Below are 14,929 nucleotides of genomic sequence, written 5' to 3'. Positions count from 1 at the left end.
TGTTTGGCTTGAATGCAGCATGTGACTGATCTCCTAAACTGAATGTTTGGTTTTTTTTAAATGTATCCTTCTTACCTGAATGACAGCTGTAACATGTATAAGGACACCTCAAAGGACAAGAATAGGAATGGCCTTCTGTCAGAGAACAGCACTTTAGTACTGTAAACTGAGATTCATCTCTAAAGAATGATGATGAGTAAAGACCATCACCAACTGGATTTCCCAGAGAGTCTGTAGCAGAGGATGCACAATTCACTACTGGGGACAAAAGGTGGCCTTTTCCTTCACCTACTGCACTCCCATGAATACAGAGGATGAAGCCCAGCACCAGAAGGGTTACATCCATCTGCCATTCACAACATTCCCTCTTGTTCCCTTTACTTATCTTGAGAAACTCATAATCACAACAGCTGCAGTAGTTATTTGCCTGAGCTCCAAGCCAGCAAAAATAACTTCAAATGGACAGATTTTCACTACATGCTCAAAAAACTACTGTCACCTTTGCACCTGTGAATGGGAGGGAATATTAGAATGAAAGTCCAGTCTTTTCCCAAATATCTGAAACACTTCCCTCATACAAGTGTTAATTAATGTTAAATAAGTTAAAACTTAATCTTTAAAAACAATTTATAGATTCCTATATTTTTACCTCTCTCTTTTTTTCTTCCTTAACCATGCACTCCCAAAGCCATCGAAAGAGTCATGGACCGCTCGTGCACTTTTATCAGATCTTTATCATCCATTTCCTGAACCAAAACACAGGCCATAACCCAGATCTATCTTTGGAATGCTAAACACTCTCCTGATACAGACACAGTCAGTTTTAATAATTCCATTGAAAGAGGTGCATTGTCCAAGGAGTTCCAAAGTTATGTAGTGCATGGTATCATAAAAAAAATATTACTCTCAATAGCTCTATCTGTTGAGTAAGGTTGCTACTGTATTATGGTCTCTTAATAATTTTTTTTCCTGTTTAAGGCAAATCTCCAACATTTTTTCCTGAGATATTTAGTGGCATGAAAATCTTTTCTAGCTAAATAGATTTCTTGGTATTAAATGTTCTGAATTTGTTTTCCAGACAACTCATTTTTAGATTGTGAGAAGTGGCAAATACAATGCTGGTCACCCAAAAGGAGCACAAGTGAAACCAAACCAAATTTTAGAAGTCTGAGACATCTCCCATGTTGCTAAATCTTCTAGAATGTAACTAAGCAAGTACATTGTACTGCCATGAAAATACAGCACAGGGGCTGATTGCTTCTACCACATGCCTTACAATACATCATTTTAAAAGAAAACAGAAAGACAAAAGGAATTTTTTAAAACACAGCTTTTGAATGCAGCATTCCTTGCAACAACTGCATACTTTCCATGGTGTGAAAGAATCACAATCTCAGTTGGAAGAATTTTGTTGCTGTTGGAAACTAAACACTAGAGAGAAACATGTTCACTTTGTGACCTGGTGGTTCATTGCTGCTAAACAAACACAGTGCTCACTGTACCCTACCCCACACCAATTATCAGTCCTCACATACTTTTATTTTCTTTTTCTCCAGTCAGTTTGAAGCTCTGAGAGCAATGGTGAACTGGATTTCTTCTGTAAAAAATCTTGAGGAAAAGGAAGAAAGACACTCTTGTTAAACTAAAAACTATCAAACCACTGAGGTGTTTTTTAAAGTAGAAAGGTCGTAAGAACAATTTATCTTCTTTTGCAAGGCTTATCTTCTTTTGTTCATCTTATATGGGCAAATAATTTGTCAGATACTGTTCAGCTGTTAGTCAGAAGGAAGGGGAATACTTTTTATATTGTAATAATGTTTGTGATTTTTTTTTTTTACTTTGAATATATCCTTATAATCTAGTGTTTACCTCATGCCTGTTCAGATCTATTTACAACCACCATAATGGCAAAATAACAATATATCCAGGACAAGTGCTCGTTGATTTACAATCTGAATATTTATCCAAGGTTTAATTCCAACAATGTGCACAGTTTGTAGAATCATAGAATGGTTTGGGTTGGAAGGGACCTTAAAGATCATCCAGTCCCAATCCCCCTGCCCTTGGCAGGGACACCTCCCATTAGACCAGGTTGCTCAAAGCTCAATCCAGCCTGCTCTTTTATCACTTCCAGAGAGTGCACATTCATAATATCCCTGGGCTACCTGTTCCAGTGAATATCTTGAGCTTCTTCCCATGGTCTAAGCTAAATCTGCCCTCTTCCAGTTTGAAACCATTCTCCCCTGTCCTGGGAGGCTGCTCGAAGGTTTTCTTGGAGCCTTCTCTTCTCCAGGCTGAACAACCCCAACTCTCTCAACCTGTCTTCATAGCAGAGGTGCTCCAGCCCTCTGATCATCTGCGTGGCCCTCCTCTGGATTCACTCCAGTAGTTTCTTGTCCTTCCTATGCTGGGATGCCCAGGACTGTACTACAGGTGGGGTCTCATGAGAGCAGAGTAGAGGGAGATTTATTAAGTTACCTTGCTGAAAAACCCAATATAACAGCACACTATCTCCAAACTATACCTATATTACAAATTTTACTTTTTACAGTTGACCTCAGCCATGGAAATTACATTTTTGTACACTTCACAAAAAATTGCAGGGGAGGCAGTCCTTTGACTTAGTTGTCTTTGGCTTGACTTTCCTGGTCACTACCAGCATGAGGGATGTAATTGGGATAGGCTGCACTGCAGTAATTCCCTCTTGATGCACCAGAAGAACTCCTGAGCTTTTAATTACACTAGAGATTTTGCCACCTCACAGATTAAGGAAGCGAAGGAGTACATACTTTGGACCCACAGGAGATGCATTCTGGTGTATTGATAACAGAAAAACATTTCTATGCTGCAGTCCTGTGACTGTAAGTGGGTATTAACAATACACAGAAGAGATCAAATAGGGTTTTTTCCAAGATGTGGAAGATTTCTTCACATCTGTGGTCTCCAGCTCCTGTCAGTAAGGATGTGTCTGCTGGTGGTTTAATTTTAATCTCTGTAGTTCACATTGAATCAAGACAGCAACACGTCCTACTGCTGAGGCTGTGTCACACTTCTTGGGAGCTTTTCCACTGTTTTTATTTCAGTCACATTTCACTGTCTGTTTTCTTCAAAGAGTTAAAAGATTTAATTAAATCTCTGTCATTAATTAGTGATGCCCGAGATCCAGTGGAAAATAATATTTAGACCCTGACTTCTATTACCCTGGGAAGTGCAGGGTTGTCATTACAGTTACAAACATCAGCCTCAGAAGATATCTGTTCCTGATGGTTGATGTTTACCTTGTGGCAGCTCAGCATTGTTTCTGGAGTCTGTTTTCTCATCTGATATCCACCTTGGTTTTAAAACTCATTGGTAATCTAGGAAGAAGTTCCATGTGAATTTTCCACTTGTCCATTCTCTGCTACACTATGGCTTGAAATATCTTGACTTTTAAATTATTTTTCAGAGAGGTCTCACAGAATGATGTCTTGGAGGTCATAGAAGCAAATGTGTTTTCCAACCTTCCCCAGCTACATGAAATGTAAGTAATGAGCAATCTGAATTCAATGGACATAATTATAAAGATTCATTACAGGCAAGTATTAAAGTTTTTGAAGCTGGCTTCAGGTAAGAGCTGAAGAATTCATAGTGATACAGGAACATTTGAAATCTCCCTTTGTCTTTTCCATTTTCCCATCTAGATGTCCTTTTCTTTCCCTGGTCATCCTCAAACCATATATGACTGAAGGTGGTGACATCTGCTGTTCTGTGGCAGGCTGCTTCTTGCAACCATTCAGATTTTCTGCTGTCAAAAAGAAAATCTCAGTGTATAGTACCACTACATCACGGGGCTACAACAAATATTTTAATATCAATATATTAACATATTTCCTCTGATGTTTCATTTTCTCTTTGCAGAAGAATTGAGAAGGCCAACAACCTTGTGTACATTGATCAAGATGCTTTTCAGCACCTTCCAAACCTCAGATATTTGTAAGATCTTTTTCTCTTTGCAAGCACTGTAGTCATTCAGAATGATACAGATGTGTTTCTATGCAACCTGTGCTGAGCACTTTTTGTCATAAAACAGAATAATGCCATCTCCTTGCTACTGTTTGCACATTGTCAACCCAGACCTTAACACAGTCCTCAGAAAAGCTGAATATAGCATCCTCCATGGAGGAGCCCACAAATGAGAGCCCTGAGCCTTTTTAAGTAACAGGTTTAAACTGAGTTATAAGAAAAGGAGTTGGGCCTCTTTTATATCTACAAGTCTCAGTTGAAATTTCTCTTGATAGCTTTGGGACAAAAATGTCTCTCATCTCTATTTTCTATGGATTTTTTTAAATTTCACATACATGGTCTTAGACGTTCAAATTCTCTCTTTTTTAGCAATTGCAGTGCTATAGCAATGTTTTCCATTAGCACTTGATGTGACTTGATGTGATTAAAAGTCTACAATACAAGCTTACTGTTGTATGTTCTAACTTTATTTCATTAGCCAGCCTCTTTAAGAATGCTGTTTGCACAACTGTGCCACAACTGTTCCCATGAGCTTGCCATCAAAATTCAGAGATAATTGAATTAATCTTTAAAATAAACTGTTGCCCAAAAATATTCGCACAGATTTTTAGCATGTGATGTTAACATGACAAATAATCTCTCCTTTGTATCAAAACATCAGTGAAGTGCAATGAACTCCATTTAAGAGTAGCTGGTTTTAGTTACTGTGGCTTAAATAAACCCCCCACAGTGCTCTTTGCTGAACGATGGCATATAAACCCAAAAGGATATTAACTTAACTTTTGTATGCCCATAACTTGAGCACAATTACCCAGTCTCCTTTTCATTACTTATAGAAGAAGCCTTAGTCATCCAAGAAACCTTCTTTTCCTTACTCAGCCAAGAAGACTGATCACAATTTCTGCATTTGAATACCCAAGTGCTTGATTTTCTGATTAGGTACTTCTTAAAGATGGGATGAAATCAATTTAGTGGTCTAAAAAGCATAGCTCCCAGTAAGCTAATGAGTGTTTAACACCTCAACCTCCCTACCCCCCCAGTATTTTGACCTACATCTGCTTTATCAAAATCACCAGGCACCTTGATAAACTTTAAATTTTTTATGTGCATAACTGAAACACAGATTTTATCTTGACAGTAAGGAAATAAATCTTTAGGTTTGCATTTCCATGAGGAGAAATCATATGCCTTTTTTCTTCCTTTTCAGACTTGAGTTATTCAGTGGTGACTACTGTCTTTGAGTAATTCTGGCTGCCTATGAATAAAAACAAAGCATTTGTTTAGCCTCTGTAAATCCCCAGAAGAAGCTGTTATGGGTAGTATAGTTGTCAGGTGTGCAGATGGGTAGAAAGAATAAGAGCACATTTATGTCATAAAAAATGCAACAAGAAATACAAACTAACTAATGAACACATTAGTGTCCTTTTTCTTTTAATGTGGGACACAGAAATAATAGGTCATTAGGAAAAGGTAAGTCCCAACTTCAAATATCTGAAGTAGTGGAATTTTTTCTTTTTATGTAAGCAGATGGTTCCTTTTTGGAACAATTGTCATTCTGTATTTCCATGTGCATTGCCTCAGTCAGAGATCCTACCTGTACAAAAATCTGGCTGCAGCAGCCCAAACCAGAGTCAAAACACAGAGGGTGTCATTCATTTTCAGATATTTTTACTCACTAGCTAAAAATATTTTTGGGGCATTCTTAAAGATTTTCTCTTTTGTGGGTATATAGCACTAAAATATACTTTCAAGACTACTGTAACCCATTTCTAACTGGCTCCACTCCATGAATCCCATTAATTAGGAGCTTTATTGGCATTCCTGATGTTCTCCTCTCTTCTCTGTTCTCTGATCTCTCTCTCATTTGGCTTTTTTTGGGTTTGGGGTTTTTGTTTGTTTGTTTGTTTGTTTGTTTTTTGTTTTTTTTTTCCCCAGGAGCTACTTTTCCAGAAATTCAATGATTTAGTGACTAGAAAATTTTCTCTGATTTTTTTTTCACGGCCATTTATTTCACACTCATACACATTGTGCAAAGATCTTGTCTCATTTAAAGTTACAAAATCCGTGTTTACTTCATTAATGGATTTATGCTGCATCACCTCTTTGCCTTCATTTTAGTAGGGGAAAAAAAAGTCCAGTTATATATGTCTATAAGTAGTACAATAGGTGCAGGCTTCCTGGCTAGGAACATGGGAATAGATGAACATGTTCTGCATGCTAACAACAAAGTCTGAGGTAGATGTGCTGAGGGTAAAACCATTACAACACATGTGGCTTCAGTCCTACAGCAACCCAGAACACAGGGATTATGAGCAGGACACAAATTCCCTGCAGGAGCCTTCCACACAGCAGTGAACTGGGTGTGAGTTACATCATGCTCAAGTCACTCTCTATATAGCCAGACCTTTGGGCACTCTCAGCACATTTCTGTAAGGAAAACTGCCATTTTCTCTATCCCCTTGTTTCACTCACTGGTGCTTTTAGAAACCCTTCCTTGGAAAAGCTGAGGCTTTTGCTCTTCTAAAGAACAGGACTGTTAATGAGGAAGCAGAAACCTTGATGGAAGGCTACAAAATGTCAGCTGGTAAAGGTAATCCAGTCTTGGTATTCACCTTTCTATGGCTTACAAGGAAGGGTCAGCTAAGGAAAATATAAGGCAGGACACTCAGGGAATTAATGCATTAATGAGTTTTGTGTTCAATTTGAGGGCTTTTTTCCACAATAAACAAAAACCAAAAAGTATCAACACACTGGAGGAGAGGAAGGCCCTCTAGAGGGACCTTGAAAGGCTTGAGAGGTGGGCACCAACCTCATGAACTTCAGCAAGGACAAGTGCAAGATCCTGTACCCAGGCCAGGGAAATTCCAAGTACAAATACAGCTTTGGTAGAGAATGGATTGAGAACAGCCCCAAGGAGAGGGACGTAGGGTGTTGGTCGATGAGAAGCTCAACATGAGTTGGTAACATGTGCTTGCAGCCAAGAAAGGCAACCATATACTGGGCTGAATCAAAAAGAAGCATGGTTAGCAGGTCAAGGGAAGTGATTCTTCCCCTCTAATCCACTGCCACTGTGGATTATCCAGTCATGATACCCCACCTAGAATATTGTGTCCAGTTCTGGAGCCCCCAACACAGGAAGGACACTGATCTGTTGGTGCAGTTCCAGAGATGGGCTATGAAGATGATCAGAGGTCTGGAGCACTTCTCTGAAGACAGGATGACAGAGTTAGGGTTGTTCAACATGGAAAAGAGGAGGCTCTAGGGAGAGCTTACAAGAGCCATACATAAACACATATAAAGAGGGCCTAAAAGAAAGATGGAAAGGACTTTTCTAGTAGGGGTAGTAGCAATAGGACAAGAGATAATGGTTTTAAACAGGAAGAGGGTAGATTTAGGTTCAACACAAGGAAGAAATCAGTGTGAGGGAAGAAATTTAGTGTGAGGGTGGTTAGAGGAAGTTGCCCATGGAGGCTGTGGATTCCTCATCCCAGGAAGTGTGAGATAAATTGGATGGGAGAGATTGGATGGGATTTTGAGCAACCCTTGCAGGAGTGTTGTAACTAGATGATATTTAAGGTCTCTTCCAACCCAAAAAATTCTGGGATTTTACGATTCTATGAATACAAAAGTAAAAGGTTATAACCATGTTGAACTATCATTTAAAATAATTCAGAATAGGGCTATCTGTGTGGATAGAAATGCTATCAATGACCACTTGAGAAATTATAAAACTTTTAAGGTCTCAAAGGGAAACTAAAAAACTTTTGTATATCACATCCTAATTCTCCCACTAACTGTTGGACATTAGGAGGGAACAGCAATTGATTTCATAAATATCATAAAACAGATTAGGCGATTCTATCCAACCACATACGTAGTTGTGTGTAGCTGGAAAAGCAAACCCAGTGCTTGTCTCACTGGGACACTTTCCTGTTGCCCATGTGGTGCATCTTCTCCCCAGCTGGGGTCTGTGCCCACACCAGGGCAGCAGAGATGGAGATGGAGACCCAGACTCAGAAATGTCAGTGGCCCAACCATGTGCTGCAGACTCTTCCTGCTGCCCTTCCTGGTCCATCCCCCCAGTCAGAACAGCTGGCCAGGCACACCTCATAGCTTTCTGAAGAGGTACAGCAAGACCCATCTGCAACCTCTATGCCAAAGCCAAGGAACTTAGGTACATCTGCACATTGTTGAACTCGTTGAGGTTCTTCTGAAGCTTCCAGCCATGGTGACATTCCCACAGAGTATGAGACACACGGTGTGATTCCTCACAACAACTCCATGGCTGCATCAGCACTGTTATAACACAGTTCACAAGATCTCACAGAAAAATATGTATTTATTGACATTTTAAATGTATGTATATATATATGCCTGAGGAAAATTAATCAGTGTTAATGCGTAAGACTGAAGCACCATAATCCATCACTTTAATACCTTTGCAATACATTGCTTGCAAGGCTCTCTCTGTGCTGCTTCAGAAATGGAAGCGTAGCCACTAGGTCTTATTTATGGGCAGGAGATAATAAATAATAGGAGCTAACCAGAAGCTCTAGTTAGCCTTGTCAGTCCTGTCATCAACTCCATGATCTTTTTACAGCCACTAGCTGTTGAACATTGATATGCTTTTCTCCCTGTCATCCTAGGTACAAACACATTTCCTGCTCACCCCACTTCCTCTGTCTCCTAATCCATCATTACCACTATGGGGAAGGAAAAAAAAAAAAAAAAAAAAAAAAAAGGGAGAAATTGCTTAAAAATTGCAATTCTGAAATACTTTTAAACTTCTAGAAATGGCAATCCATCTCTCTCACCATTCTTTCAGGAGGAGTGAAGAGAATTGCTAATTGGTCTTCTTGGATACTTGCCAAACAAGCACTTACAAATGACCTTTTCATAGGTACAAGATTATTTATCTGGCTCTCATTAGGGAGAGCTGTGGCATTGTTTAATAATGTAGTCATGGCTTCTCAAACCTATTTTCTTCACAAAATTAGTTCTTGTGTAATCTATGTCCTTTGGTACTTTTTAAAGGATGCATCAAAGATGTCCTGTACTAAGCAGTGTCAGCCTAAAATATAAAAAATTTAATGTAACACTCAGTTCAGATCAATTTTGAGGTCATAGAGCTGGGTTATTGGAGGAGGGGAAGTTTAGGTTGCAAAAGCATGAGTTTTATCCCATTCAACCCAAGCCATTCTATGATTCTATGAAAGTCCACAGAACTGCTGACCCTTTGAGTGCAGTTGGCTTTTCAACAAAAATAAGTGATGCACATGAGTCTCGTGGTTAAAGACCTTGCCCCAGAAGTGGGCAGTGAGCATTACAGATTTGATTTAGCCTAGAAGGGTGGGACATGTGGGTCTGAGGAACCTCTTGCTGGAGTCAGGCTCACAGGGAATATAACCAGTAACCGCATTAAAGGACACAAAAATAACACTTTCTGAGAGATGTTGGGTTTATCTCTGCCCACTTTGAGCTTGCAATTTAGAAAATACACAAAATACGATAATGAGGTAAATTGTACTCTCAAGTTTTGTCAGAGGAGCTTCTACCAATTTGGCATGTAAAAAATGCAGGCATGTTGCTATATCTGTAGATAAGCAGGCAGAGTCTTCCAGGAATTAGTTTCTGAAAGGCTTTTTTTCCCTGCTGATCCTGATGCTGTTTTCTTATGTGTTGTCTGAAGAAAGCCTTTTCAGAAAGACAATTAATGGTTTGGAAAGCAGCCATCAGCTTCTGAAAATCAGGTTCTTACTGAGCCGTTTATGCACGGCAAGGAGGATTCAGTTATAACACAGATTAAAGAGGACACTTATTTTAAGTGGGGCTACTATGTATGTATACATTATATGGTAAATATATTGACAAAACTGTCCTGCAGGAAAGATATTCAGTAAATTGGATTATATACATGCTAACAAGATTATCCACTTAAAGGCCTCTAGAGAATTGCTGGTTGAATAAAAAGAGAGGGAAGATCTAGGCTGCAGTTTAGATAAATATTTTTTTTATTTCCTTTTCCACAATTAATTAAAAGAATTACTTCCTTCTACTAAACAACATTCTGTGCCTCTGTGCAACCAGTGCTTTGTACCACCTGTAGATTACTTCAATATGTAGCAATTTGTCAAAGCTGCTGTACCTTTCATCTCATTTGACACAAGTACAAGAGAGCTGACACTGCTGCTCAGTAGACATGAGTACAAGTTGAACCCCGAATGCTTTGGGATTACTGGAAAAATCAGGACTATGGCATCATCATTGGTCATGAACAGCTTCCTTCTCTCATGTATAGTGAAAGCTGTGCTGAAGCATTTTGATGTTAGGAGTAAGCTGCCATTGAAAGCAACATTTGAATAGCAGACATTATATATAGTACCAGCATCTTTCGTTACTGCAACATGAGGATGGAGAATTCCTAGGAAAGAACTAAAGAAAAGGAAACTTCTCTTGTCTTCTCTGTCTTGCAGTATCCAAACACTATCTGGCAGCATTCTGACTATTCATTTACCCTCTAAGAATAAGTGTGCCATAATTTGTATTTAAAAAGCGGCTCATAAAAAGAACTTCATGAATTTTTAGCATCAATGAACATGACTCATTGAAAATTAAGAGGCTTTCAACTAAAATCCTCTATATCTCCAGTAGTTTAGAGAGTGTACTTTAAACTACTGTAAGGGGGAAGTTGCAGGTTCTTCTGTTGCTTCTAATTCTCCTTTCACAAAGTGTAAGTGCAGAAGTACTTTAAATAAAAAGGACCTTGTGAAATCCACCTGCTTCATCAACAATGCTTTGTATTTTACCATATGTAATATGTATGTATTTTACTATATGTAATAGTTTTTTCAGGGGAGCTTTTGTAGAGCATTCTTGGTCATACGTCATTTTTAAGCTAATGCAAAGTCAGACCAAACTACTTCTGAGATGCAACAGTCGTGAAATTTCAGCAGCTTTCCCAAATTAGCTTCTTGAATATTCACTTTTTTTTTCTGCATATAATACATTTCTTTTTGCTATGAGACAGATAATAAGTTTGATTTTCTATCTGAGCATCTGACGATATCCAAATATCACCTCATGAAGACCAGAACAATAGCTATAGAAGTGAATGACCCATGTGTCACATTGAGTTCCTAAACATAGGATCTACTTGCCATGTGTAGGTGTTCAGTTTCAGCTCAGTTTATGAAACCTAAAATGTTGTGTATACCCTGAAATAATCTAAGTTTTTAAGCATCAAATGAATGCTGTTGTTTTATTCCAGCCTCAATCAGTGCAACTATGGAAAAAAAAAAAAATCACATGCAGGAGTGAAAGACCATTGTTCTTTTGAAGTGCCAGGTTAGAAAATACTTTCCATGTACTACTGATGTTTTTTCTTAGGGAACCAACATTCTCATTGAGAGGTTAACTTCTCTATCAACTCACATATTAAAAATACAATGAGATAACTATTCTGTCAAAAACCCAAATTTTCTCTTTTTTTGGTAGCATCAGCATAGTAATGAGATATTTTGGTGGCTGGGAAAATTTTCCAGCCTGGCCCATCTCCTCCTTCCTCCTGTGCTCAGCCCTCCTTACAGCCATCAATAGCCACCAGCCCCATTCTGCTGGATGGCAATGTGATGTTTCTCCTGCCTTTGCTACTGCTGTGGAGAACACAATCTGCTTAAATTAGATGTGGTACATCTCTGTGGATACTTGTGGCCCTGCTTCCTCACTGGCTGCAGGCACAGGGTTGATCTTCAGAGTCATCATTTCTGGGATAGATTCAGGGACAGTAGCTGCAACACAGAAGCCAGAGGTGCTTTTACTGTTGGGAGGCTAGAGGTAGTTAAATATGGTGACCTAAGCTCATTTCCAACCATACAAACTGCTGAAATCTTCCCCTGTCTTCCTTTCCTTGCTATTGGAAATTCTCTCTTACTTTCACAAAATAATGTAATTTCCAGAGTAATTAATATATCCCTTATTACAGTAGAAAGTTAAAATTGTGGTGAGTTGATACTTTTATCTTTAAAGAACTACTCTCAAAATAATTATCCTGTGTCACTGCAGTTGATTTCTTAGAATAAGGTTGGGAAATTAATACTGGACCTCAGGAGGTACCATGTAATTAGCCAAGGTAGGGTTTCTCAAAAAAAATCTTTTTTAGGTTCCAGAGTCAAGTTTCCTGTGGGCAAAACCCTCCATATATGACTAAATTCTGACCTTTGAGGTTACCATTTTAAGTACAATCTTCTTTCTTCTTTTTTAATTTTTTTGTTTTGTTTTGTTTGTGGGACAGAGCAAATAATCTGCATCTGTTCTCTCCCCCTTAGGTTAATATCAAACACTGGCCTTCGGATTTTACCTGCTGTCCACAATGTACTCTCTTTCCAGAAAGTTTTACTGTAAGTTTTAAAGTCTCCTTTTCACTTTTTAACACCTTCTTTTCAATGTTCTGCCTCTCCAACAAAACCTTTCAAGGTATGATTTCCCTTGTGTTCTTTTATTAGTTTTACGGCAGTGTTTTGCATCATAATTTTGTAGGCAGGTATTCATTCTACAAAGCCCTATAGCTTGCACTTTACAGACCACTTTTCCTCTAGCTAAATTACGAGCATGTGCCTGGGTGGCCCAGGGGATAGATGACAGCCTTTTACTCTTTTTTCACCAGTTGAAAGTCAATCCAGACTCGTGGCAGTGGAAATGTGTTGCCACCTGGTGACAGTTCTTCATCCTGCATGGGAAGAGTTGCTGATCTCAGAGTGATTTTCCAGGGAGAGGTGCCCACATCACAAAGAAAAGAAAACAAAAAAGAAAAAAAGAAGGAAAAAAACCCAAACAACAACAAAAAAATTCCCATAGAATATCTCTACCGTGCTCTACACATGCTCTGGTAGTCCGGTGAATGAATTCTATTTTTCTATGAATAATTCCAAAGCCAATAGACAAAAAATATTTGTATCAATTTTTGTGTGAGACTGGCTTTTTTTTCTTTAAAAAAAGTTTCATTTTTCTGAAAAAAAATTGCTATCTCATCAAAAACTAGAGTTTTTTTCACTGAAAACAATCTTGACAGAAATTCTTCAGTCAGCAGCTTTCAATAAATGAAAGCAGAAACCCCAGGAAATGAGCAACTATTTCTTCTCTTCTTTTGGACAAGATGTATTGGCAATGCACAGTCAAAGTTCTGAATGTTCAAATCTTTGATTAGAAGATTTCAAGCTTTAGAAACATTAATCTTGCAATTCTCTTAGCAGTGTTCATTAATATAAATAAAAATGCATAGAAAACACAGATGAGGGCTGCTGAATATAGTATATGCTTAAATAACATAAGAAATAAATTTCTGTAATACAGCTAGCATACATAATTTTAAGAAACCATCAAGTAAATGCAACAGATACAGAGCTACAGAGCCTTCCTGCTGCCTGCCTTCATGTTTATCATTAGTCTTAACTAGATTTTAATTACTGTGTCCTACTGAGCAAGAGGTTTGGGTTTTTTTTTTTCAGATGAAATTCCTTGCTTTCCTGTAAGAATAACTGGGCCTTGGTACTACTTAATACCCCTTGTCGACACAGAGGTCAATAAGAACATTCCCATTGGCTTCAGTTATGCCAATATTTATGTCCCAAATATGTCATGGATTTTTAAAAAGGGCTTCTACAAATCCTTTGCAGGGAGGTACACTTCATTTCTATGGGTGCTGCTCCCTGCCTATTCCTCTGCTGACCTCAGTTTGCAGGATGAATCCTCTGATCAAATGTCATTTAATGCAGAGGTGTGGCTGTTTCCATCTGCCTGCATGAGATAATTTGGGAAGTACACTTAATTTCAAGCTTTGCAGGTAGTTCTGTTCATTCCATGCTTTTCAACAGAAACACCATGAAAACAACCATATCCCCAGTTTAAATTATAAGTAATGCTGTTCAGCTTCTTTGAGGCCTATTTTGAGCAAGCAACAGAACATATATCTGCCTTTCCTTTTCTCACATCCATCCAAACTTCTGAAGTGCCTCCTTGACAGTTCTACAAACTGCATTGACAAGGACCCTATGTCTTAGGTTTTAACTACATACAAAGCTGATAAGCAACCCTGTTGATGTTGGCAGTAATTAATGGGCTGGTAGGTACCCTGCTGAATCTGGCCAAAAAAGCAAATGACTCTTCCTGATTCTGGTTTGGAGGTTGCAAGAAGGGATGGCCTAAAAGCCACACAGCTTGCATTTTCTGCCTAGTGTGTTTGCTGGAGGAACAACTTCATCAAGGTCAGGATAATAAGACTCAAGCATTTATACATTTTAATGACTTCAGGCTATCTGAGACAAAAGAGTGGGAGAGATGGTAGTGTTTCCTCCAGGTTTTTTTACCAGGAAGGTTTATATTCTGCAGACAAAACATCTTAAAAACTTAAGTCATCACTGCAGAGTCTATAATAGTTCCTCAAATTGACTATTAGGAAAAATACTGCATTTGAAATAGTATTTCATATTTAAAGGCACACAAAAATATAAAAAATATGTTATTTCTGTTCTATTTTATTTTTCAGAGATATTCAAGACAATATCAATATACGCACAATCAAAAAAAATTCATTCATGGGCCTGAGTTCTGAAAGTGTGATTCTGTGAGTAAGACATAGCAAATCCATTATTGTCCTCCTTTGGTCATTTCTTGTCCAGAACAAGATCAAGGAAATCAGGGGATGGGCATTATTCATATACTTCCAAATTAATTTTGAGGGTTTAGACTTCTTCCTTACACATGAAATCTCTGTATTAAGTGTTCTTGCCATGAAAATAAATGCTTTCCTGGTTTTTGTTTATTTTCTGTTGTATTCTAATCCTGTTCTTTACTTTAGAAGCACAGCATAAAGCCAATTTAGTAATTACTGATGCCAAGGTTAAATGTATTCCATTTACAACAACAGTTCCAC

At 38.3% G+C, this 14,929-nt stretch overlaps 1 protein-coding gene across 1 annotated transcript in view; it reads left to right on the top strand.

Moving 5' to 3' along the window:
* The window catches only part of FSHR (follicle stimulating hormone receptor), a 78,239-nt gene that overhangs the window by 46,948 nt on the left and 16,362 nt on the right, over positions 1-14,929 (top strand). Inside the window, exons 3-6 of the mRNA XM_008501146.2 lie at positions 3,446-3,520; positions 3,898-3,972; positions 12,327-12,398; positions 14,543-14,620. Of these exons, the coding sequence (XP_008499368.1) occupies positions 3,446-3,520; positions 3,898-3,972; positions 12,327-12,398; positions 14,543-14,620 (300 nt within the window). The remainder of the gene's footprint in view (positions 1-3,445; positions 3,521-3,897; positions 3,973-12,326; positions 12,399-14,542; positions 14,621-14,929) is intronic.

Source organism: Calypte anna, chromosome 3, assembly GCF_003957555.1.
Source record: "Calypte anna isolate BGI_N300 chromosome 3, bCalAnn1_v1.p, whole genome shotgun sequence".
NCBI classification, from domain to species: Eukaryota; Metazoa; Chordata; class Aves; order Apodiformes; family Trochilidae; genus Calypte; species Calypte anna.
This window is presented reverse-complemented; position numbering and strand designations above follow the sequence as displayed.